The 24595-nt window shown below is 39.3% G+C and overlaps 1 protein-coding gene across 1 annotated transcript in view; it reads right to left on the bottom strand.

Moving 5' to 3' along the window:
* The window catches only part of FAM81B (family with sequence similarity 81 member B), a 48925-nt gene extending 27820 nt beyond the window's left edge, over positions 1-21105 (bottom strand). The window contains exons 1-4 of the mRNA XM_061188004.1: positions 21075-21105; positions 20533-20639; positions 17560-17624; positions 5136-5379 (exon numbers count right to left, since the gene is read on the bottom strand). Of these exons, the coding sequence (XP_061043987.1) occupies positions 5136-5379; positions 17560-17624; positions 20533-20639; positions 21075-21084 (426 nt within the window). The 5' untranslated portion in view covers positions 21085-21105. The remainder of the gene's footprint in view (positions 1-5135; positions 5380-17559; positions 17625-20532; positions 20640-21074) is intronic.
* Positions 21106-24595: the final 3490 nt, after the last annotated feature.

Below are 24595 nucleotides of genomic sequence, written 5' to 3'. Positions count from 1 at the left end.
TTTAGAGGATAGGAAAACACAAACAACTTTGTAATTTGGGGAAACATTAAAGGTTAATTGCTATATTTTACCAAGGCCTGAACCATGTTAAATTTGTGATTATGAATTTTTGGAGGAAAAGAAGGAATTTTATAGGAAATGAATTTAGAAATTTCAAAGACTATGTACAGAATCTTGCCCATTTGTAAACTGGCAGATTGAGACAATCCAAGAGCAAATATAGCTTTAACTGGAGACATAAAAGTGTCAAGAACACTAGCTAGAGGTTTTTTTTGCTTTTTGTTTTGGCTTGTTTGTTTGCTTTTGCATGCCTCTAGGAGTTTTAGTTCATTCGGGCCACTATGACAAAATACCACAGACTGAGCAGCTTATAAACAACAGAGATTTATTTCTCACTATTCTGGAGGCTGGAAGTGCAAGATCGGGGTGCCCGTGTGGTTGGGTTCTGGGGAGAGCCCTCTTCTGGGGTGCAGACTGCTCACTTCTTGCTGCATCTTCACATAGTGGAAGGAGCCAGGGAGATCTGTGAGATCTCTTTTATGAAGGCACTAATCCCATTCATGAGGACTCCACTCTCATGACCCAAGTACCTCCCAAAGCCCTCCTGATACTATCACATTGGGCAGTAGGATTTCACATATGAATTTTGATGGGGACACAAACGTTCAGACCATAACAGTAGGTGTTGTTTTGCTTTGTTTTGTAAGGAATAGTGATAAAAAGGAACTTGCCCTATTAAATAGTAAAGCATTTTGTAAAAACAAGGATAAGTAAATGAGTGTAGCTAAATAGCTGTGTGTAGCTAAATAGCTGTGTATAGCTAAATCGATCACTGTAATTTAATGAAGATCTTGGTAAATGTAAGAAAGAAATATGCTATATATGAGACTCAAAATCACTGGGGAAGGAATTTCACAAATGCGGTTGAGATTTTTGGTTACTTATTCAGAAAACAATCAGTTTAGATCCTTACCTTACACCATACATGAATATAGATTTTAGAAAAAAATAGATTTAGAATATTAAAAAAGTTAAGCCATAAAACTAACAGATAATAGAGGAGATTATTTCATCTTTGAAATTTCTAAAGGAAATTTCTATTCTTGAAAGTAATGAGGGAAGTCACAAACCAAAATATTGGAACATTTAACTTTATCTAAAACTTGTAAAAAACAATATAAATATAATTAAGATATAAACAACCAACTGGAAAAACATTTATAACAAATGTTACTGCCAAGGGTCTCAGTGGTATGTTGCAATCAGTATACACCTGTTCTTGAGAGCCGATTGTGCATATATATCTCTTCCCATCTTTGTGTTTAGTAACATCAGTTGGTTTTCTAAATCAATCATAGTGAGAGTATTTACACCATGGAAATAGGCAAACACTATAAACCAGGTATTTTATCCCTCAGAAAAAAAACTGCTGATTGTTAAACATTTACCAAAGCATCGCTGCTTATTATTCTTTTTTTAAAATAAATTTATTTATTTATTTATTTATTTTTGGCTGTATTGGGTCTTTGTTGCTGCCCGCGGGCTTTCTGTAGTTGTGGCGAGCGGGGGCTACTCTTCGTTGCGGTGCATGGGCTTCTCATTGCGGTGGCTTCTCTTGTTGCAGAGCAAGGGCTCTAGAGCGCAGGCTCAGTAGTTGTGGCGCACAGGCTTAGCTGCTCCGCGGCATGTGGGATCTTCCCAGACCAGGGCCTGATCCCATGTGCCCTACATTGGCAGGCGGATTCTTAACCACTGTGCCACCAGGGAAGTCTCACTGCTTATTTTTCTTAATTAAAAAACTCATAGGGCTTCCCTGGTGGCGCAGTGGTTGAGAATCTGCCTGCCAATGCAGGGGACACGGGTTCGAGCCCTGGTCTGGGAAGATCCCACATGCCGCGGAGCAACTAGGTCCGTGAACCACAACTGCTGAGCCTGCGCGTCTGGAGCCTGTGCTCCGCGATAAGAGAGGCCGCGATAGTGAGAGGCTCGCGCACCGCGATGAAGAGTGGCCCCCACTTGCCGCAACTAGAGAGGGCCCTCGCACAGAAACGAAGACCCAACACAGCCAAAAATAAATAAATATTTTTAAAAAACAAAAAAACTCATAAAAACCAAAAAGCACTAAAATCCAAAAAAACAAATTGGCAAAAGACATTAACAGATTATTGACAGAGAAAATGTAAATTGTTATAGTCACTTTTAAAAAGTGAAAAAAAGGGAAAGATCTCATTTCTATCCCATCAAATTAGCAATAATTAAAACAATATATCTCAATGCTGGGATAGGCGCAGTGAAAAAAGCACTCTCATGTAAGGCTAATGGAAGTGTAAATAGACCAATTTGGCAATATGTGTAAAGAGCTTTTATAGTGTTCTTACCCTGGTAATTCCATTTCCAAGAACGTATACAATACGTATACATATACAATAGGAATAATCCAAATGTGGACACAAAGATATATTTATGCGCAAAGATATTTCAATATTAGGAAAATAATTAAGCAAACCATGATGTACGCACCATGCAAAGAGCTTTTAATGACATACGAAAGAGTTTATGATATAATTTTGTATTAAAAATTGTGCTTACAAACGTAGTCTCAGCTTCCTAAAGGGAATGCCTGGAAAGACCAGAGGGAGATGCATCTAGGTATCTGTAGAGATGGCCGTTTGGTGGTGAAATTGTGAGAAAATTTTCCTAGGTTTTAAAATTGTTTCCTAAACTTCCAAATAATTACAGTGAACAAGTATTGCTTCTATAAGTTGGAGGGAAAAAATGCAATAAAGCAATGTTGTACATGAAATGCTCTTTTCCTGAATTAAAAATAAATTAATTTTCAAACTTTAATTAGCTGCCAGCTTAAAAAAGAAATATTTTTATTCAAAAAGGAACAAGCAACTTAACACAACATTGTAAAGCAACTATACTCCAATAAAAATTAATTAAAAGAAATAATAATAAAAAAATAAAAAGGAACAAGATACTTAACTGCTACAATTATTGTTGATTAAACAAAAAATTTTTTTCTTCATTTCTTTTAAAAACCCAAGTCAAGCTTCTGCTCACACTTGGATCTAACTTGCTGGCCAATTTACAAATGGGCTGATCTGATTAAAGAGTTTAGGTTTTTAAAAAATACTTGGATAGCATCCATTTCTCTATAAATGCTTATTACTTTATAGTCTTAGTTATTTACTAATGGTAGTTTAATACTTCTTCATAATGTTTTAACTTCATATCTGTAGTCTTTAAATACTTCCTAATTCAGTTTTCTGCACAATCAGACCAGTCCTTGTCATTTTCCCTATATATGCCAAACCCTTAACAGGATTGCAAATATTTTGAGATTTTTATGGTATTTGGAAAATGTTTTGGCTTTGTCTTTTTTCAGAGCTAATCTAAGGTAATTATTATAGGAAAAGAAGCTCTTAGCAAGATTTCAGATATCTGGAAACTATTTTCCCCTTAAAGCTAATAGTATTTTATTGGGGTATAATTAATACGTATTAAAATATATAAATCAAAATATATCTCTGGATGGATTTTGACAAATATAATCAACTATGTAACAAACACTGAAATCAAAATATAGAACATTCTAGAAGCATTTTGATATTTCTGAGAATGCTGTTCTCTTTTCAATTACCAAGAAGTTTTGACTCCTAAATTAGGATCTTATTTTAGTCCTGGTGCTGTACTTGATTTTCTCATCATCTCAGAGGCACTGAGCCATGTGTCTCTTGTTACTTTCATGACAGTTCATTATGCCTGGAAACACCTTTGACCACTTTGAGAAGTAACATTGACTCTTTAGGTCCTGCTCTCAATTCAATATGTGCTAAATACCAATAAAGTGCCTTTTAAAAGCTCACCAAGATTTTTTAACTTTCCACAGTCCCTCAAATGCAGTATGGCATTATGGGGTCTACAGATAGAAAATAAATTAACAAATATCCTTAGCCTTAAATATATAGTCATGAGTAAGTCATTGCTGGGTCAATCTCATGGTTTTTGTTTGTTTTTTGTCTAATCCACTATTCTATCTGATAGGAGAAAAGGACATTATTGTGTGAGGGCATTGTTGTCAATTCTCACAATTCCACACGTTTTGGGCCAGATTTTTAAACTGTATTCTCTGGAACTTTTGCCTGAAAGTTGCTACCTCAGATTCATAATGCTCATTAGCACTTTAAAAACTCTGAAAGACCTGTAATAAGAATCTACTTGTCTTGGTTTAACCCAAGCATTTCATTTTTTCATCAGAAACTCTATTGTTTCCTTTAGCACCTTAAACATCATTCATTCATTCATTTATTTGTTCAAGAAATATTTACAGGTTGCTGACTGCCTCTCATACACTGTCATCAGTTTGATGTGGGATTTAGCAGTGAACAAAATGAAGTCCCTGTCCTCACAGAGATTATATTTTAGAAGGGAAACACAATAAACAAATAAAGACCATGGTCGTTTGCGATAAGTGCTATAGATAAAAATAATGTAGGGTTTAAGGGAGGTTGTGACTATTGGGGTGAGGAGGGGGTATTTTATGGCATGTCAAGGAACTGCCCTCTGATATGATGATTTTTGAGCAGGAACCTGAAGGAAATGAAGAATACTTTATAGAGGTTTCTAGGGGAAGATAATCCACCCAGAATACACAGCAAGTGCAAAGGCCCTGAAGCCTGAGCATGTTGGGGGTGTTCTAGGAAGAGCTGGGAGCCCAGTGTGGCCAGAGTGAAGGAGAAAGGGGTAGGAGATGGGGTCAGAGTGTGATGGGCCTATGAACTAGCATTCCCACTGCCTAATGAGGACCTCTGTTTGAAATGATTATATTAATAGAATCTTGGAGATTAAGATGAAAATAAGTACCTTAGCACAATGTCTGACATTTAATGTTAGACAGTTGTCTTTTCTGTCACAGAGACATTCAACAAACATTTTCTGAAGGTAGAATTTCCTTCTACTTTTTGGCATAAATGAGAAGTTGAAATATTGACTATTTCCCTTGGAGGCGACTAAACTGAAATCATTTAAACTTAAGTAATAGTGACTCATTTCTCTAGCTGAAAAATGACACTGGTGCTTGATAATCTTTGTCAAGCAATGATGCCAACATATGAGAAATAAAGAACTACCTCAATGTTCTGGCTGAGTTTTTTGACGATGCTGGTGATGGTCTGGATGTGGTTTTCCAGAAGCTTCCTGGCAAGTGACTCCTCCTTTTGAAAGCCATGCGTCCCCTGAAGACAGGCAGAGATATCCTCCTTGATGCGGAAAGCTTGTTCAAGGAGGAAAGCTATGGTGCGACCCTGGTTGTTCAGTCTGTCTTCTAGCTGACTTCTCTGGGTGTTTGGAATGGCAGGAAGAAAAGAATGACCCCTGGTCCGGAAAAGGAAACAACACCGTGGGTGTTACAAGGATGAGCTGGACAAGCCAGAACCAGAACTTGCATCCACACTCCTACTCCTGTATTTTCTCCCCTGTGAGAAGTCTGTTAGGACTTTAAACCCTGTGTAGTTAGAATCTCGATTTATGTCTCATCTGAGAACTGGATCTGACTTATGCCCTGATCTTGTATCATGTATTTTTCCTGTTTCCCAAGCAGGAATTGTTCTACATTTTACCTGCTATTCTAACAAGCCAAGTTGGAGCCACATAAATTTTATGCCTGATGATTCTATACTGAGGAGTGAGCTGCTTTCTAATTGCTGGAAGAAATAATAGCTCAAAGGCAAAGATTAACAAAAGAGTCAGGAGGTCAACAAAAAGTAAAAAAAAATAAATTAGAAAAGGAAAATACAAAGACTAGGGCTATTTAGTATTAGGGCAAAGAAACATGTAAAATCCCAATAGCTCCTATTGGCATTAGCAAATTACTCCTTCCCTTCACAGATGAACTTCTTGGAGAACAAGTTACTTTTGTTGTGTCTTTTTCTTTATTTAATTTACTTTGCTTATTTTTGTGACCTAATCTCGAAGTCATACCCCATAACTTTTGCTTTAGTCCATTCCCTAGAAGCAAGTCACCGAGTTGTGCCTATATTCAAAGCGAGGGGAATTAGGCTCCACTTCTTGAAAAATGGAGTGTCAGAGAATTTGTGGTCATTTAAAAACCACCACACTGTCACAGTCGTCTAACTGGCTTCTCAGGAATATCAAAATGCTTCTAGAATGTTTTATATTTTGATTTGGGTGGTTGTTAATAATTGATTATATTTGTCAAAATCCATCCAGATACATACTTTGTGTATTTTAGGACATATTAATTATACCCCAATAAAATACTCTTAGTATTAAGAGGAAAAAAGTTTCTGGATCTCTAGAAATCTTGCTAAGAGCTTCTTTTCCTATAATAATTGATCATCCTAGATTGGCTCTGAAAAAAGACAAAGCCAAAACATTTTCCAAATGCTATAAAATCTCACTACATCCACATGTCCCAGGGGTGGGAAAGCAACTGCTCTTCTAGTGTTGCTTCTTCCCGAGGAGCAAAAGGTGAAGACCTGACGGGAGAAGTTATTCTGTAGGATGGGGAGTGGCTGACTGCGGTTTTACTGTGTCTGGGGCTTATCCACACCCCACCTCCCGAGCTCATTGGAGCTGACAAAACTTCATTGGCGACCAGGCTCTGACTGAAATCTTCAGGGAAGGATGAACTCACAGGCCAAAATATCAGGACATTTGAGGAGCACAGCCTTTTTAAAAACCAATTAGCCAACAAATAAACAATCTATTGGATTATAGATTCCTACAAAAGAGAATTGAATTACTGAAATATATGCAATGAGAAATTTTTTAAAAAGCTACTAAAGGTATTAAAAGGGAAGATATGGGAAGATATTAGCAAAATGAAAACAACGAGAAAACATAAACAAGTAGAAATATTAGGCATGAAAAATATAATAGTTGAAATAAAGAAACATAAAAGATGGGATAGCTATGACACACGAAACAGCTGAAGAATGAATTAGCGATTTAGGAGAGAAGATTGAGAAAATTTCCCAGACAGAAGAAGGAGCAGTCACACAACTTGTAGATGCCAAGAGTCAGAATTCCAAACTCACGTCTGTCTGACTCCAAAATCAAATGTTAACCTTTACTCCCATATATTCTTGTCATTCTACGAGATAATAAGCGGAAGCAGAAGACACACTTCGATTAATGCTACTGACGTGGCCTAATAGAGCGGCAGCAGAAATGACCAACAGAAGTGTCCTCAGGCTTCAAAGCTTCTCTTTCCATAGTTCCTTCTTCTTTTCTCGGCCCTGGCCACCATTATCCCCTCCACTTTCGCTTCCTAACAAAGAGTGCATCTTCCACGCAACAGCTAGAGTGATCTTTTTAAAAGTGTGAGGATAGAACTTGCCTACTGAAAACCCTCTGATGGCTCATCCATTCTCTGGAAATAAAATCCTGGCTCTCCTTTCCAGCCGCGTCTCCTCCCACTCTTCCCTCCATTCACTCTCATTCAACTACACAGACCATCTTTCTGCTCCTCAAAGATGCCAAGCAGTTCCTAGCTCAGAGCCTTGGTACTTGCTGTTCCTTCTGCCTGGGGTGCTCTTCCCCGCAGTCTCTTCATGGCTGCCTGCTTCCCCTTCTTTAAGTATCAGCTTCAATATCCCCTCCTCGGGCAAACCTTCCACTCAGTCACTTTCTATCATAATACCCCATTTCATCTTCTCCATAACATTTGTCATTACCTAAAATCATCATGTTTACTTGTTTGTGTTTATTTTCTGCCCTTCATCACTAGAATGAAAGTTCCCTGCAGGCAGGCACTTTATCTAACTTGTTCTCCACAGTTTCCCCAACACTGAGAAGAGTGCCTGACACATAGTAGGCGGTCAATAATTATTTGTTGACTGACTGATTGCTCTAGCTGGACTGTTTCCTTAAGTCTCAGTTGTTAGAAAATTGGAGGAAGAAAATGGTTCCACAAAGCTCCAAGTTGTTAGAGCCTCAAAGTTTTCAGTTTCCTTTCTCGAGCAGTATAAAATAGCTTCAGCCTGGGTGAGATTCATCTTTCCTCTCACCTGCACATCTGAGGAGCAGAGATGGCTTAGCTAAGTGTTTCAGTAGTAAGATTCCATCCACCACTCATTTGGCTCAAAAATGTTCTTCTGGAAAACTACCAAATGGAGCCTCATATATATAAAATCCATTCTTCTCAAACCCCAGCATGCTGACAGTGCTACCCTGGAGGGGATGTATGAGTCACAGGCAGAAGGGAAGAGGATGTCAGGCCCTGCTGATGGTGACACATAGCCTAGCAGTGGATTGCAGATTTACTCATTGTTTTCCTTGAGCTGGTGCTTCTTTCTGGTCTCCAGACAATCTGCAGCCTGGATTTGCTGGTGAAAGAGTATTTAATCTTCATTTGTTCTGTACAGACCCTTGTGAATCATGCTGCATTCCTCTCAAAGTTTAGAATTTGTTCTCTCTTAGGTGTTCTCATTGTGGCAGACACGGTTGGTTAACTTCTTAATAGCCATCCCTGCTTCTGCCTGACTTGGTACGTCCTCCTGTCCCCCATGCTCTTCAGGGTGGGGTGGGGCGCAAGCTAACCACGGTGGTCCCATTCTTCTGGGCTGAGATGCAGTTGGTTTAGGTAGGAGCACGTGAAGCAATACTGGCCAATGAGATGCAAGGGGAAACCTACTGTGGGGCTTCTGGGTAAGGTTGCTTTGCCTTTAAGAAGACACACCCAAGAAGAAACTTCTCTCTTTTTTGCTGGATGTAGTCATGTCAGTGTGTGATGCCTGGAACTGCTGAAGCTACCTGTGATCATGAGGCGAAAGAGGATGGCTGGGAAGAAGGATAGAAAACACCTGGGTGCTTGACGATGTTGTTAAGCCTCCAAATTAACCAAATTCTAGATTTTTAATGTGAACTAATGAACGTCCTTACGTTTAAGCCATTTTGGTTGGAGTTTTTATGGGTAGCTGAAAGCACTGTATCTGTATCTAGTAACTTACTAATAAATATGTCAGTTGAAATAGAAATGTATCAGTAAATATTTACTAAATGTCTACTCTAGTCCATGTACAATATATAAAGGTCCTGTCCCTCCAGGAACTTAGTCTGATTCAGTGTTTCTTGTAAAGAAACTTGCATTAGTATTATGGGGGTGGAGAAGGGAGGGAAGTCGCTAAAATGCAGATTCCGTGGCACCACTATAGACTTACTAAATCATAATTTTGGGGGTGAGGGGAAGAACAAGAATATGTATTTTAAATAAGCACTTAGATGAATCTAATATATTCTTAAGACTGAACATCACTGATTTATTTAAGACTGGTCATATGAGTCATGACCAGTCTTGAAGGCATAAAGGTAAAGAACATATAATGAAGCGCTGAAGTGTGAAATGTGGACCATGAGATTTCAAATCATGCAGATACTCAGAGGCAGCTTGGCAAATTGGAAGGCAAGGTAGACCGAGGGTAGAATACAGGTTCCACCACTCACCGACCAAATATTTCTGTTCATTCATTTTAGACAGAGGTAACGGGGCCACTTTGCCATATGGCTGTTAAGTTCTGAGATCACATGTAGAAGCAGGTGGTAGGGAGCAGTGAGACCAGTGCTTACAACTGCACTGCCTTCCAGGCTCACAAGGGGCCTATGTGCACTCAGTCTTTGGGTGTGTTGTTGGCTGGTTTCAGGATTGTACCCAGAAAGAGCATTGTATCCAGAAAGGTCTGAGGAAACAGACCTAAGCCAGTAGAGGGGCCAGTGGAACAGGGCTGCCACCTCTGCTCAGATGCCAGCCTGTGGTCCTGCCTTCAGAGTTGGCCTCAATGTTGTTGCTCTTTGGCACATGGAAGGAAGCCTTGCAGGGCAGCATCTAGTGCTATGTGAATGTATTTGCCTGCAACCATGGGACATTAAGTGGCACATAAATGATGGACTGTAGTTACTTATTTTCTTTTAGTTCTTAACATTTATTTTTAAAAGTTATTTTATATTTAAGTGGAGAATGTTCCTTTTTGAAATGTCTTTTCATGTCTGAGATTTACTATTGGAGTATTATTACTGTTGTTTATTAATGATGCTTAATGAAGCACCAAATCATGCTCTGTTTAGTTCTATTTGCATGATTCCTACAGGATGAAGATAGAGCTTATATATATGTTTCCTATTTTTTGCTCTAAGGAAAGATAATATTATTTTCCAATTGACTTTTCTAAATCAATGACTGGAATAACATTCAACACATGAACATTCTCAGTCTTCTAAGAGAGATTCCTAGTAATACTGTTGTTCAAAACATCAGATCATCCACAAGTTTAAAAACAGGCTTTTCATTAGTAGCAAGATGTGGCTACCCTGAATTTAAAAAATGTACTGCTTTATTAGTATATCATAGCAGTGGGACTTATATATCTAAATTTAACTGTGAAAGAAAGATATAACGAATATTCCAGACTTGTGCAGTTGGAGTTACTAACCACAGGAGGAAGTATTCCTAGGGGGCCTTTTCAGAGGGATATTTGGACTTTATATAAATCATTGATTATGTAGCTGACAACTGAATCTGAACAGATTTTCCACAAACTCTGAGTTCTATTTCTCTGCAACTCAATGTGACTTACACCAGCTGTGCTGTTGCTGGCAGATGCATTGGTACATAGTAACTCTCACTTCTCTGCCCGTTCTGTTCTTGCGACTAGAGCACTAAATTTACTTAGGAGATTTTAATAACCATTTTGGTAACCTGTAATATTCAAGAGACAAAGATTTGAAAATTTAAACCTCTTTCTAGAACACAAAAGGGCATAACTGAAGAGAATTTTCATTTCCGTGAGATTTATTCTATGACTAGTTACATTCTCAGTGCATAGAGTTTTGCAAAAAAAAAGTGAACAAAGTGGCATTTCAGAGAATATTTTGCTGCCTCACAAAAATAATCCGTGAGTGTGTGCGTAGAGTGACGGAACTGAAAATGTCTTTTCTATGGTTTCTCCATTGCTTGTTCCTAACCATCACCCTGGCAGATGGTTTTGGTGGCTCTAGAAGCCTCCATTGCTGAGTTTTACACAGCGCTGAATGCTGTAGGTGGGTGAGGGAGGCATCTCCTGTTTTAAATAACACATAACAGGAAGAGGCAGCCCAGCGGGGCTGGGTCAGCATGGGGTCTGCGTGGAGGAGCTAGGAAAGGGAAGGACTCCAAATAGTGACCTGGCCGAGAAGAGACTGGAGAAAGAGACTGGCTGTGGATCTTTTCCAGAGGCAAGTTATGTAATATATGAGGCAAACTCCCCGTGTTCAGTAACATTTTCAATAAAATTACAGAATTAGTAATGTACCTGTTGTGATTGGCTTTCTGGTAGAGGCATTCAGGTTGGCAGGTGTTCCTGAGTCCCTGTGTGAATGGGGGCTCGGTGGCCATCTGGGTGACACAGGGGCAACATGTAGATGGCAGCAGCAAGTTGTTTTGAGGGTGTTTGGAGTTCTTACAGCGTTTTCTAGGGCTCTTGAGATGCTTACCCATGTTACCTTGCTAATGTTGGGCTCTGAGAGTTATTTATGTGAGTCTCCAGGGGAAAGAACACTCTACTTGGAGTTGGAAGACTGGGAGCTCGAGTTCTGCCTCTGCCACTTAGTACCCTTCACCCCTATTAAGCTGTCCAGAAGAGAGCTCCTTATTTGTCCTGTGGAGATGACTCCTGCCCTACTTATTTGGCTGAAGTTTTTCAATTTACGTAATGTATCTGAAGTGCTTTGTAATGTCTATAAGGGTCATATACGTGTGTTCTTGTTATAATTATTAGTAATGATTAGATGGTACTATGGGCTGAATTGTGTCCCCACAAAAAGATATGTTGAAGTCCTAACCCCCCCTAGTACCACAGAATGTGACCTTAGAGGTCATTGCAGATGTGATTAGTCATACCTACTGAGGTCTTACGGGGTTGGTGGGCCCCTAATCCAGTATGACTGATATCCTTGTAAGAAGATGGCTGTGTGATGGCAGAGACACAAGGAGGAGTCCACGTGAAGGTGGAGGCAGAGACTGGAGCGAGGCAGTTACAAATCAAGGAACACCAGGACTGCTGGCTGTCGCCAGAAACTAAGAGAGACCAATGCGACATGTTCTCCCCAGAGCCCTCAGAAGGAATCAACCTGCAGACACCTTGATTTCAGACTTCTAACCTCCAGGATTGTGAGATAATAAACGTCTACTGTTTGAAGCCACCCAGTTTGAGGTACTGTATTGTGGCAGCCCTAGGAAACTAATACAAATGGTAGATTATTTGAGGGGAGTTTCTAGCCCAAGAGAAATGTAAGGAATCTATTATTATTGCTGTTTTATTTCTCCATAATGCTTATAGTCAACATAGCACTTTCATAAACATGATTTCATTTCATCCCCACAACTTGTCCTTGGCATAAGTAAAATTTTTCTCAATTTAGGTGGAAACTAAAGCTTAAAGATGATCGGTAATCCAGCTGGGAAACATTTCAACCTGCCCCCTTGACTCTTTTTCCCTACACCACAGCACATTTGTTTAGACCAGTTAGTAGTTCTGCCTGTTATATTTGAATTTTTCTCAGAGAGATAAGATATATTGATTCCTCTGCATATATTTATATAAATATAAATATATATTCAAGGTATATATATTTATAGGTATAAAATTATATACATATAACTGGCATATATATTTACACATGTATATTCCTCTGCATATATAAATATGTATTCAAGATGCATATGTTTATATATAATGTTATATATAACTTGTATATATAAATATACTCCTCTGCATTTATATATATATATATATATATATATATATATATATAAAACTTGCTTCCAACATCATGCAAATTTTCACCCCAGTTACCTTTCCTTTGCTTGGCTCACATCTCTCCGTGGAGCCCTAAGGGTCCTCTTTGTGGCCCAGAGGTTGGAGGGGCTCCCTCTCTGCTGACCTCAGCACAGTTCTCACACTTGAGCAGAAACTCTCAGGTGTGGCAAGAATTCAGTCCCTCCTGGGGTGGGAGGAACTGAGCTTCATGTGGGCAGCTCCTGCCAGGACTGATATGGGAGTGCTGTGGGCGATGCCCAGTCCCTGTAGCTGTGTCCACCCCCAGCACAGTGAGATGATGCCAGAGAGAGAGTAAAAGACTGCACTGTGGCTGATGCTAGTGCCTCCCAGGCTGCCTACATCCCACAGAGGGGACCCATGGAGGAAGATCAGATATGGCTGCCTTCACATCTTCCATGCTGCAAGGGATGGATGGGCTGGAGGTGACGATGTCCCAGGCTATATGTGTGTGTGTGTTGAGAAGATAGCTGGCAGGGGGTGTGGATAGCGAGTGGTTAGGAAAATACGCTTTGGAATAACGTAGACACAGATTTCTGTGTTAGAATCTTGATCTAATCTTGGTCTAGAATCTTCTGTTAGAATCTTGGTCTAGAATCTTCTGTGTGACCTTGGGCAAGTATTTGACTTCTCTGTGAACCCCACTGACTTCATCTTTAAAATAGTGACACTCTCCACCTCTTAGGGTTATTGTGAGGATTAAATGAGATGATTAACACGGAGTAGGAGCTGGAAACGTTAACGCTGAATGCGGTCAGTGGGGCTAGAGAACTGTGCAGGGTGGGACGGGGTCTGCCAGGTAATAAGCAACTTGCTAACAACCCAGAGTGCCCCATGTATCTTTTTTTTATAAGCTATGCAGACTATTTTGAGCTTTCTCACCTGGGAGCTAGTTGCCCTTGAAGATGGATATGATACTGCAAAATAAAACCCAAGAGATCTCCAACCTAACATGACCTATCCCATAAAAAGCTCAGCCAACAGTGTTTTGTCTTCCTTTCCTGTGTACTCTAATGTGAAATATCTGTCTTCATGTAGCAACAAAAGCAATGCATCACAGTATAATAAAATGGCTGCCACGGTCCTAAGAAAAAAACCTTGAAAATGAATACTTCCCAGACCCTGAATGCCCTATTCTACTTACAAGTAGAGGTCATTAATAATTTATTATTTTGCCCATTTGACTCACTGATAGTTTTATATATCCAAATTTTACATACCATTCTTTGGCTGTCAGCCAGACCCCCATCTTCCCAAAATGTACTCCTGAAGAGAATTCCTGAGATGTATATTGGCTATAGCCCAGCCTGGACAACTCTTCAGTACAAAACAATTTCATTTTCTTGGCCCAGATAGCGTTACAGTTCGGGTTTATACTTCCCTCCTTTTTATTCCAGCCCTCTTTGCCCCTGTGCTGTTTCTGCCTCACCACAGGAGTGTTCCTGCCTTAGAAACTTAGCTTTCCCCTGTATGTCCCCCTGGCCCACTTTCTCATCTCCTGGTTTTTGCTCAGATGCTAACTTCTCATTGAACTCTACCCTGGCCAGACCACCTAACAATGTGTATCTCTTCCTCTTACTAGAACAAAAGCTCCATGAGGACAGGGTCTTTGTTTTGTTCACTGAAAACCCTCCAAGTGCCTAGGATAGTGCCTGGCATGTAGTAGATTGTCAATAAATATTTGTTAAGTGAATAAATGGTTATAACCAGTTTTTGAAGACCAAAGAATCTAAGGGAGGGAAGAGACCTTAGAAATTATTTGATTCGGTGGTGAGAAACTTTTTTTTTTCAGAAGAGTCAACTGAAGGAAAATAAAAAGTAATTTATGGGCAGTATTTGTTTTCTACACCATATGAAATCCTGTGGGGGAATAACATATGTTCTTAAATCTTAACCACTTTATTACATAAAAGAGTGTTTATGAGTTTAAACTGTGGGCCGAGTTGAGAAATAGAAAGTAGTGGTGGCTCTGATCTGCATTCTGGAAATGAATTCTGGATCTTACCTTGAACAGAGACAGCCCTTGGGACTCAGGCACCTAAAACCCCACCCCATTTTATAGAGGAGGCAGAGATTGCCTGGAGAAGCAAAGACATTTTCGTTTTCTCAAGGTCACATAGCTGATTACAGGCAGGTTCAAGAGTAGACCTAGGTGCCACCCTCCATGCCATGCTCCTTCTACCAACAGAAGAAAAAGAAGAAAAAGAGAAAGCCTCTGGTGCTTTTCTGCTTAATTAAGCTTAAGTGAGCATTGACTACACCATCATGAACTCAGTGGACATCTGTTCACTGTGACTCTATAAACACATGTGGAAATTAGAATTATTTACTGCCTTTAATATAATATCACCATAATTGTCCTAGAAATGATTGCAAGCATTCCGCCTGCCCCTGCTGCATGGATTATTAATAAGATCTAACACTTAGCAAGTGTGGGTGTTGCTCCAGCTGCCTGAGGCTGAGAAGGGCCCTGTACATGATCAGTCTGCCTTTCTTTTTAATGTGCTCATCTCTAGCCAAACCTTGTTCATAGACTAGGCATCCATCATCTCTTTTGTTGCTGAATTTTTACTCTTTTCCATTGTTTTTATTATTTGTTTTTAGTATTGCCTATAAATAGGCCCACATAGATTTATGAGGCAGAACCTCTGAGAATATGTAGCATATATTCAGGCTGCTTAATGAATCGATAATGACTTTTACTTGTGTGAGTACTCTGCTTGCATATCAATACATTTGTTGCCACTCAATGCATACTATGACTGTGAGGAAGAAGTTATTTTAAAAATTATTGTTTTTTATGTTTATTTTGTTGGATTCGATATGTCAGTTCAAAATATCTGCACTGATGATTGAAATGCCCGAATGCCATTTTGCTTTTCCAGTTAATCAGCTACCCAGGAGTCTGCTGCTCTAAGCAGAGCCCTAAAGATTCAATTGCTCCACCATTATTCTCCATTAAATCTGTCAACTACATTTCCTTAGGAATTGATATTCAGTGCATCATGATAGGCTACTGTAGGGGTATCAAAAAGCATTAAGGCCAGAGAGTCCCTGCCATTAGGGAGTTTGCAGCCTGCTCTGGGAGATTAGAGGAGTGAGACCAAAAGAAAACCAGCCATCTTAGGCAGTACATAGAAAGTTCTTAGATATATGACTTGGACAAAAAGAGAAGGGATGTGGGAGGGATCACAGCGGAAATGAATGTTGGGGTCATCATGCTTTTGCTCTGAATTATAGAATACTTCTTTCCCTTTGTCTTAATTTTAGTTTCTCTGGAATCCAAGAAATGGCAAAAATTTCCTTGGATTTCGTTTTAAGTTTGTTGCCATCTTCCAGGAATTTTCTCTCATTTCCTATGATGTAAGTCACCAGCCTGAGCTAAATAAATCCACTTGGGTTCATACTGGAATTTGACAGATCAGAAGAACCATTCCTATTTTGTTTGTCATGTGGAGAGTCAGGTGGGAATAGGTCTTTGTGTTCTCCTTGAATGACAAGGTTAGCCAATATATCTTTACAATAATTATTTTTGTGCATACCACATTCATTGTCCTAAAAAAAAAAACTAAAAAATGCCATCGATCCAAATGTCTCATTTCTAAACATTAAAAAAACCTTTCCCCTTGTTTGGTTCCATTCTCTAAATTACAGCCTCATTGTCACATAAGCAAATACAAATCATAGGTAGCATGAAAAGAGGGGCTGAAATACTGTGGTTGAACTTTTTGGAATGGCTTAAATTGAGCTGGCTAAGGAACAGGGAAATTCTTAACTGTGAACATACTGTCATATTAGTGATTTTTAAAATTTTATCATCTTCATTGTTAAAAGTAATTAAATAAATGAAAATCCAGAATTTAGATTTTTCTTTTCGTGTTGAGTCATTTTATTTGTTTGGTCATTTTTTTTCCCCTGTGGTCATGATGTATATTTTAGAATCAGAATTATTTTAAAGATAACAGTGAGTGGGTCTTAGGGAGTTTCTAGTTCAGCCTCTTCATCTGGCAAATGAGAGAACAAGCCCAGAGACATATGGGACTGCGTGAAGTCACGCAGAAAATTCTGGAAAGCCTGAGACTAAATCCCAAGTGCCCTGAGAACATTAATGCACACATCAGACCAAATCCCCCTCTGACATACTCAAATAGAAACTCAAACTAATATGCCTTGCCCTGTATCCTTTCTTTACAAATTGGAATTCTAGGATCTTTTGGACAATGTGCATGTTATCAATTGTATGCTATATTTCCAAGTCCCCGGAGTTGTCCCTCTTTTGTAGACCTTCCCTGGATGAGCTCCAGGTGTGACACTGTAAATAGCAGAAACAAAAATGTTCTGATGATTAGTTTAATATATTTCAAAATTTCCTGAGTTTTTATCATGAAATGTTAACATATTTATTTGGTTTATTTTGAAAGTCACAGTTAACTATATCTGATCTTGTCATATGTCATTCATTGCCTATGTTGTGTTATTTTATTCATAAATCTATAGGAACCTATGGAGGTTATTTAAAGAGGAAACAGTAAAATTGGCTTGTTCTGTTAATCAGAGAGGAATAAGAGAGAGAGGTTCGTCTTCTTGAGATGGTTTAATGCAGTCCTTCTGAAAGCAGAGAACTAGTTTAGATGAACTCAAAGATCTCATTCAGGCACTTTAATTTCTAACGTAATCATCAAGTATAGTAAATAGGTAAAACTGTTGTAATTCACAGACTTACTTGTCAGCATATTCAACTAGATCTGTAGAATTCTTGGTTGACATTTTGGCTGGAGATAATCTTACCTAAAACAAAGGTCACGGGTTTAGAATGTATCATTAGCTACTTTACAGGGAAATCTTATCCATCTTATAATGTTTTAACTGAAAACAAAATATGTGCTATAGATCATAGATCACCAGCCCAGTTAATCTTACACAGGCCCCCATTTGTACTGCTCAAGACTAAAATCAAAATCAAGTTCTGGGAAGATTCTAGAGTGTTGTATTTCATAGATTTGGTACCATAGTTAAGAAAAACTTTCAGGAAAAGTCAAAGCCATAGATTATTCTTGGATAATTTTTTTAATGAAATAGCAAATGATTATTGGCTGAGTTACTAAAGATGTCCTCATAGAGTGAATTATTCCTGACATGGTGAATTCTGAGGGGAATCAGCTAATTTTCAAAAACAAAGCCAAAACCTAGAAAACTAGTCTATTCAAATAATTGTGTTTTCTGAGAAATCTGGATGTCAGATTCTTATAGTCAATGAGAAGTAAAAGTACAGGGCACAGTTACATACATAACTTCTAGTGTTAAACATAGTTGGCTGTATGAACACAACTAATTCAATAAAATGGTACTAGAAAGTTCTACTTGCATGAAAATTCATAATTTTGTAGCATTTCTAGGAGGAAAGAGGTTACCAAATGTACTCACTATTTTGCTTATGCTGAAAATGTTTTAAACTCTAATGTTCTCTTATTTTTTAAGTTTAAAAAACAAGACAGATTTACCTTCATTTTAATAGCCTCTCACTGAATTGGATTCAATAGGGAGAGTATGAGTTGTATTCCACCTCAGTTAAGAACTTAAGCAAAATATGTTTCTAGGATATTTTTTCTTGGTTTATGTTATTATATAATAGAATGATGAGCAGAATATGTTAAGACCCACTACAGAAATCATTCCTTTTGCAAATACCTTAGGAACGACCACATTTTACTTCTTAATTTAGGGCCGAAGAAACTTAATTGGAACCCCTCTCCTCCAATAAAAGTTAAAGAAAAAAAGTAAGGTAAGTTTCTTATCAAAGAAGCTAATATAGGACACCTGACAATAATCAGGCTCTCCTGACCAGCCCACTCGGTGGTGGGAATCAGAAAAACCTTGAGGTTGCTCAGATGCAGCCAGTGAGCCGCTGTGACTGTGCTTTAGATCCTCCCTCCCCAACGCCGAGTGGGGTTTGCAATAGGTCTGATGCTCCGAAGCCAGGTCTTCCCTTAGAGAATGGATTTACTAATACACTGGGCACCCCGGTGTCCACGTTATGGAAACCATCCTAACTCCCTAGAGAATGGGATGGGTCTTCTGCCCTGGTTCCTGTTTTCACTCCGGATTCCGGCTGGAACGGTACTGTGCCCTGGGCTCCTCACCTACTTAATGCCAGCCCTTTCCTTCTCATCTCTCCGCTGCTACAGCCTGGCCTGTGGGAGACTGTTTGTGGGCTGGTCCCTGGCCTTGTATGTTTGGCACCTAGTAGTCCTTTGTGAGTACTTGTGGAATGAAAGAGTGTGATGAATGCTGTGTCCAAGGGCACTACGGTACTGGGTCATTGTCTTCCTTTCTCCTTCTCAGGTGAAGCAATTGGATAGGTCTGTTTTATTTATTTATTTATTTGTCTCTTTTATTTTTATTTTGTTCATTTTTAAGTCTTATTTGGAAGACTATGAATAGCATCCTCTTAAAAGCACACCTGCCACTCACATACTTGTAAAGTTACAAATGCGAAACCTGACAATGCAGGGAAATTTGGAAAAATATAGAAAAAGTAAAAGGTACAGAAAAAAAAAATTCTCTTTTAATTCTAGAGCAAAAGCTGTTAACATTGTGGCATATTTATTTACTCTTTGTGCAATTTTTTGATGTATCTAAGACTAAATTTTTATATTTTTGCTGACTGAATATGTCAGCTCTTCCATCCCTATTCCTACAGACTAAGCATAATTATATCAAATTTGTTTCACAGACAACTTTGTGATTTTTATGGAACATTTTACATGTATTTTCATCTGTTTCATAATAATGCTTTATGGCTTAACGGACTATAAAATACTTTCGCATATATGATGTGATTTCATTCTTGAAACAGCCCTTTAAGGTGGGAATCATTACCTTTAACTTATGGATGACAATAGTTACCTTAAGTAACTGAAATCTTTATTACAGAAAGAATTTAAGATAATTATTTTTATAGGTGAGGAATCTGAGGATCAGAGAAGGAACTTGCTCAAGATCATAAAGATGATGATAATAATCAGACTATGTCCTTCCTACCTGCTAAGTCCTTTATCTTAGTGGCTCATTCAAATGCCACATCTTTATCTGATAGGCCTAATTCGCCCATTTCACCAAAGAGGAAACAAGAGAGTTTAAGTAATTGTCCAAGTCACACAGCCAATATGTGGTACAGCCAATAGATACCAAAAATCAGTCCTTGACATTGTGCTAGCTTTCCAATCCTCTTCCCATCACAAGAGGCTGCATCCGCTGGTCAGGTGTTTGAGAATTACAATGCAAAGTCTAAAAACCCTGCTTATTTGAATGTTCTTTTTCATTCATGGGGAAGATATGACAAGTCCATACCAATAAAAATTCTATTTAGCTATTCTCTTTTTTATGTTAGAGATAATGTCTCCACTTTGAGTTTATCATCTTTCCTTTTAAATCTTCACAAAAATAATTGTCAAATTTTTGTTAATTTTTATCTCCACATATTAAAAGTCAGTGCAATGAATGTATCGACAAATTTTTCTTTGCAGCTTGTGCTGGCATCAGTCACTTTTTCAAAGCAGGACAAACAGGAGATGTGGGAGAGTGAAAAGAAAAGCAACTCTTCCAGGACTCCTTAAGATCTCTCTAAGCAACATTAAGCTTTAAAGAAGCTGAGCAAAATATTCTGTTTTGAATATGAATATCTAAAAGTACTTGCTTTCTTTTCTTGGTCACTGGCTGAGCCAAGAAGGGGGCCATCAGGTTCATCTGGCTCTTCTGCGGCAGTCGTGGCAGTCGGGGAGGAACTTTTGTGTACATCCGTATCTAGGCAACCAGAATGCTGAGTCAGATTAGGAACTATGGCAAGTGAATTTTTGCAGTGGTGGCAATTTTCTACTTTTTTTAATTGAAGGCAGTTTCTATACATACAGTGAAATTTAAAGGGAGGCTTCCAATTTCTTTTACACTTCTTCCCTTCCCTCCTCCCCACCCCAGTTCTCTCCCAGGTCCCCATCACAGCTACAGAAAGAGCTTATCACCTCAGGTACTGCCATGAGACACTCAGGAAACTGTTAAGATGCACTCATTTAGATCAAGCTCTTCTAAAATAATAGGAAATGATTCCTCACCCTATTGTGCCGAAGCCATCTGAGGATCTTCTTTGGGATTTGCTACCTTGTTTGTATGTAAGAAGAAATACAAGTAAGATAGCAAAGTACCAGAAATTTAGAGTCCTTGAGTAATCCATGAGATAAATACCTGAACTCATGATGCCTGATTTCCTGACTTTATTTTTTTGTTGATTGGATTTTTTTTGAAAGGGCACAGAGATTTTTAATTTTCTCTCTCAGAAAGCCAAAGTACTAAGGAATCTTGATCGCATACAGACTAAAGTCTTCATGATTCTGGGGCATCTTCCTGGGGTGGCCCAGCAACATTGTGACCGCAGGAAGGATCTGTGATGTCAGCGGGGTTGGTTCTCACTCTTTAAGTCGTTGAGTCCCTGGATTTAGGAGCTTCAAGTGTTTTCCTTAATGCTCATTGTTGTAAAAATCACTAGGTCCTTCAACACCTCTTTGTCTCAACGGATGGGAAGTGGTTATTTTTAAACTGATATTTCACACCCTTCCCCTGATCTCACCTTCACAGTTTGTTAAGAGACCAGTTTCCATCAACTTAAACAAAGAAAATGAGATGCTGCCATACTCTGGAATCTTCCTCCAAGTATACTAGTTAAGGCAGCTAACTTTTCTAGGCCACTAGGGAGAGCATCACAAAGAATGCAGCAATGACAGGTGGGTGGGTGAACTTGGGCTTTGTAGACAAAATTTTGTTCAGTTATTTGGCTTGTTTCAAAAAGATGTGGATTGTTTTAGCTCTGAAATATTTTCGTGAGTTTTAAAATTAGAATTTGCGTACTTTGATAATACCACTTGGCCCTCACATACAGAAATGATGTTATTGGCTGAGTTACTTTTCAAATGATGGTGCTGAGTTTGCCTTGCTCCGAGGGCATGCAGGAGGTTCAGGATGCTGCATGACAAATTTTGATCCCACAGATAAAAGAACGCATGATTTTTGGCTTCGATGGTGTGTCTTCAAGTGTTAAGCTAAGTCCTTAAAACTTAGAGATATAATATTTCATGGTCTGCAAACAGTCTAAAATGCTCATGACACCACTCTAATTGTCATTTTATAGAGTGCCAAGTGAGACGGACACACCAGTGACTGAGAGCAGGTGGATATGGGTGCTAAGGGAGTTGGTTAGAACCCTGACTTCTCAGCCTACTGGCTATTTACTTTGGGCAAAATTACCTCCCTTCTTCAAGCCTCAGTTTTCTCATCTGTTAGGGGGAGCTAATAGTATCGATCTCATAAGGTGGTTGAGAGGATTCAATGCAATGATACACTTAAAGTACTCAGCTGAGTGCCAGGCTAGGTATCCACTAAAAGGTAGCTATTATCAGTGATTATATCACAAGGTGGCAATCATCCAAGAAATGGATAGAGCCTGTGTGAGAAAGGAAAACTGGATTTGACCTTGCTAAACAACTTCTTATGATTCTTTCTTTCCTTAACTTGAGCTTCTAATCCATAGGATTTGGCTAGAAAAATGGGCCCCGGTGAAATGAAAGTCTAACTTGTTTGTTCTCTAAATGGCTGCTTGGCTTTTTTTTTTTTTAATGTATTTATTTTTATTTATTTTATCTTTGGCTGCGTTGGGTCCTCATTGCTGCGCGCAGGGTTTCTCTAGTTGCGGTGAGTGGGGGCTACTCTCCGTTGCGGTGCGCGGGCTTCTCATTGCGGTGGCTTCTCTTGTTGCGGAGCACGGGCTCTAGGCGTGCGGGCTTCAGTAGTTGCAGCACATGGGCTCAGTAGTTGTGGCTCATGGACTTAGTTGCTTCGCAGCATGTGGGATCTTCCTGGGCCAGGGCTCGAACCCGTGTCCCCTGCATGTATTGGCAGGCGGATCCTTAACCACTGCGCCACCAGGGAAGCCCCAGCTGCTTGGCCTTTAATAGGACAGTGCACGTAAAATATATGTACCATTGAATTCCCACCTGCCGAATGTGTATGAAAATCCTTCCTGGAAGTCAATGGTCTTCAAAGAGCCCTCCTAATCCAGGGCTACCAAGAGTATAGCCTAAAGCAAAGACGCCAATAATGTTCAATTTCCACCTTAAAAACTTAAAATGACATTATATTCTGATATTATTTTAAATATAGGCATAAAGGAATAATCTTGAGATGGTGGTCACTGAAGGGGGTTTGTTAGTGCTGAGGGTCAGTGGAGACAGAATTGCTGTGTGCTGTTGTGCACTACACAACCCTAGGGGGCGCCATGCACACAATAACAGTGCAGATTTTCATGTTTGTTAGGCCTAACAAAATTTTCAATTTGTTGCCTGAAAAATTTTCAAGTGTAGGTCAAGAAAATATTCTAATAAGGTAAGTATACTTGGCCAGTTTTCTCACAAGTGGAAGTAAAGGAAGGGTCTTGAGAAAGGGGTGCCTATTTCTAACTCACACAAGAGTGTCAATGGGACAGTGGCAGCCCTGACTCTGGGTGTCTGCTGAATGCTGTGTCCTCAGCTAAACTAGCCTCACCAGCGCTGGGCCACAGTAGCCAGTACTCATTGGTAATGTCCTCCTCGACTTCCTTTTCTTTTTATGTCACCTCTCACCTGTTGTCCTAAGTGCCCTAAGGCCATCCTTCCTGGAAAGACCTCATTTGGACCTGAGGACCCCTTAGGGCCCTTCACCTTTCCTTGGGCTATTCTAATTTTACCCAGTCTAGTCTTCTAGTAATCTCTGAAGTGTTTAGCACTTGACATTTTAGAAGATATCCTTCATGTTCCATCTCATGGTTCTTATGAGGAAGCCAGTGCAGGTGTGAATATCCTGATTTCACAGGCAAAAATACAAGGAGGTTCAGACAGGTTAAGTGACTTACATTAAGTGAATGATGAAACTGATTGACCAGACCCCAAGTCTTCTGACCATTCCTTGGGCACCATCCGTCCTGGGATGCATTATACTAAATTATGCTAAGGTGTGATTGTTTACTTCTAGTCTAAAGGGGAGCTCAATGCTAAGTGGATCCTTAATGCTCCCTGGCAATTATATTTCATTTCCTTAGTCCATCACTCTCCCATTCTCCTAGATTACTCTCATACTTTTTCCTCTGACCTCAAACTGCCATAAGCTCCTGTCTCATCCTCACTCTCAGCTGATGACCTTTTTCTTCTATTTCACCATGAATATAGAAGTAAATAGGAGGGAATTTTGGTAAGCCCACCCAATGCATTTATAGACCTGTGTGCATTTGGGTCCATAAATTCTGACTCCACTCCTCGTTCAACGGATGAACAATCTGTGCCCTCATTCAGGTCCATCCCCCAATTGTCCTGAGACCCACTTTCTCTCACCTATTCAAGGACCCTTCTTCCCTCTACTAGATCACTCCCATTGGCATTAAACATACTTTTTTTTTTGGTCTTCCACTCACCTAAAAACACATAACCTTCATTTGATTCTCTATACTCTTCTAGCTACCATTCACTTTTTCCCTTTTCTGCACAGGAAAAGATCCTGAGACGTTGTTTTGCTCTTTCCAATTTCTTTCTTTGCTGTGGTCTGAATTGTGTCCTCCCCCACTCCCCGCCAAATTCATGTGTTGAAGCCCTAACCCCAAATGTGACTGTATTTGGAGATAGTGTCTTTAGGATGTAACTAAGGTTAAATGAAGTCATGGGTTGTGGTCCTAATCTGATAGGATT

This window comes from Eubalaena glacialis, chromosome 4, assembly GCF_028564815.1.
Source record: "Eubalaena glacialis isolate mEubGla1 chromosome 4, mEubGla1.1.hap2.+ XY, whole genome shotgun sequence".
Lineage (NCBI taxonomy): Eukaryota > Metazoa > Chordata > Mammalia > Artiodactyla > Balaenidae > Eubalaena > Eubalaena glacialis.
The sequence above is the reverse complement of the archived record's forward strand: the minus strand, read 5'-3'. Positions and strand labels throughout refer to the sequence as shown.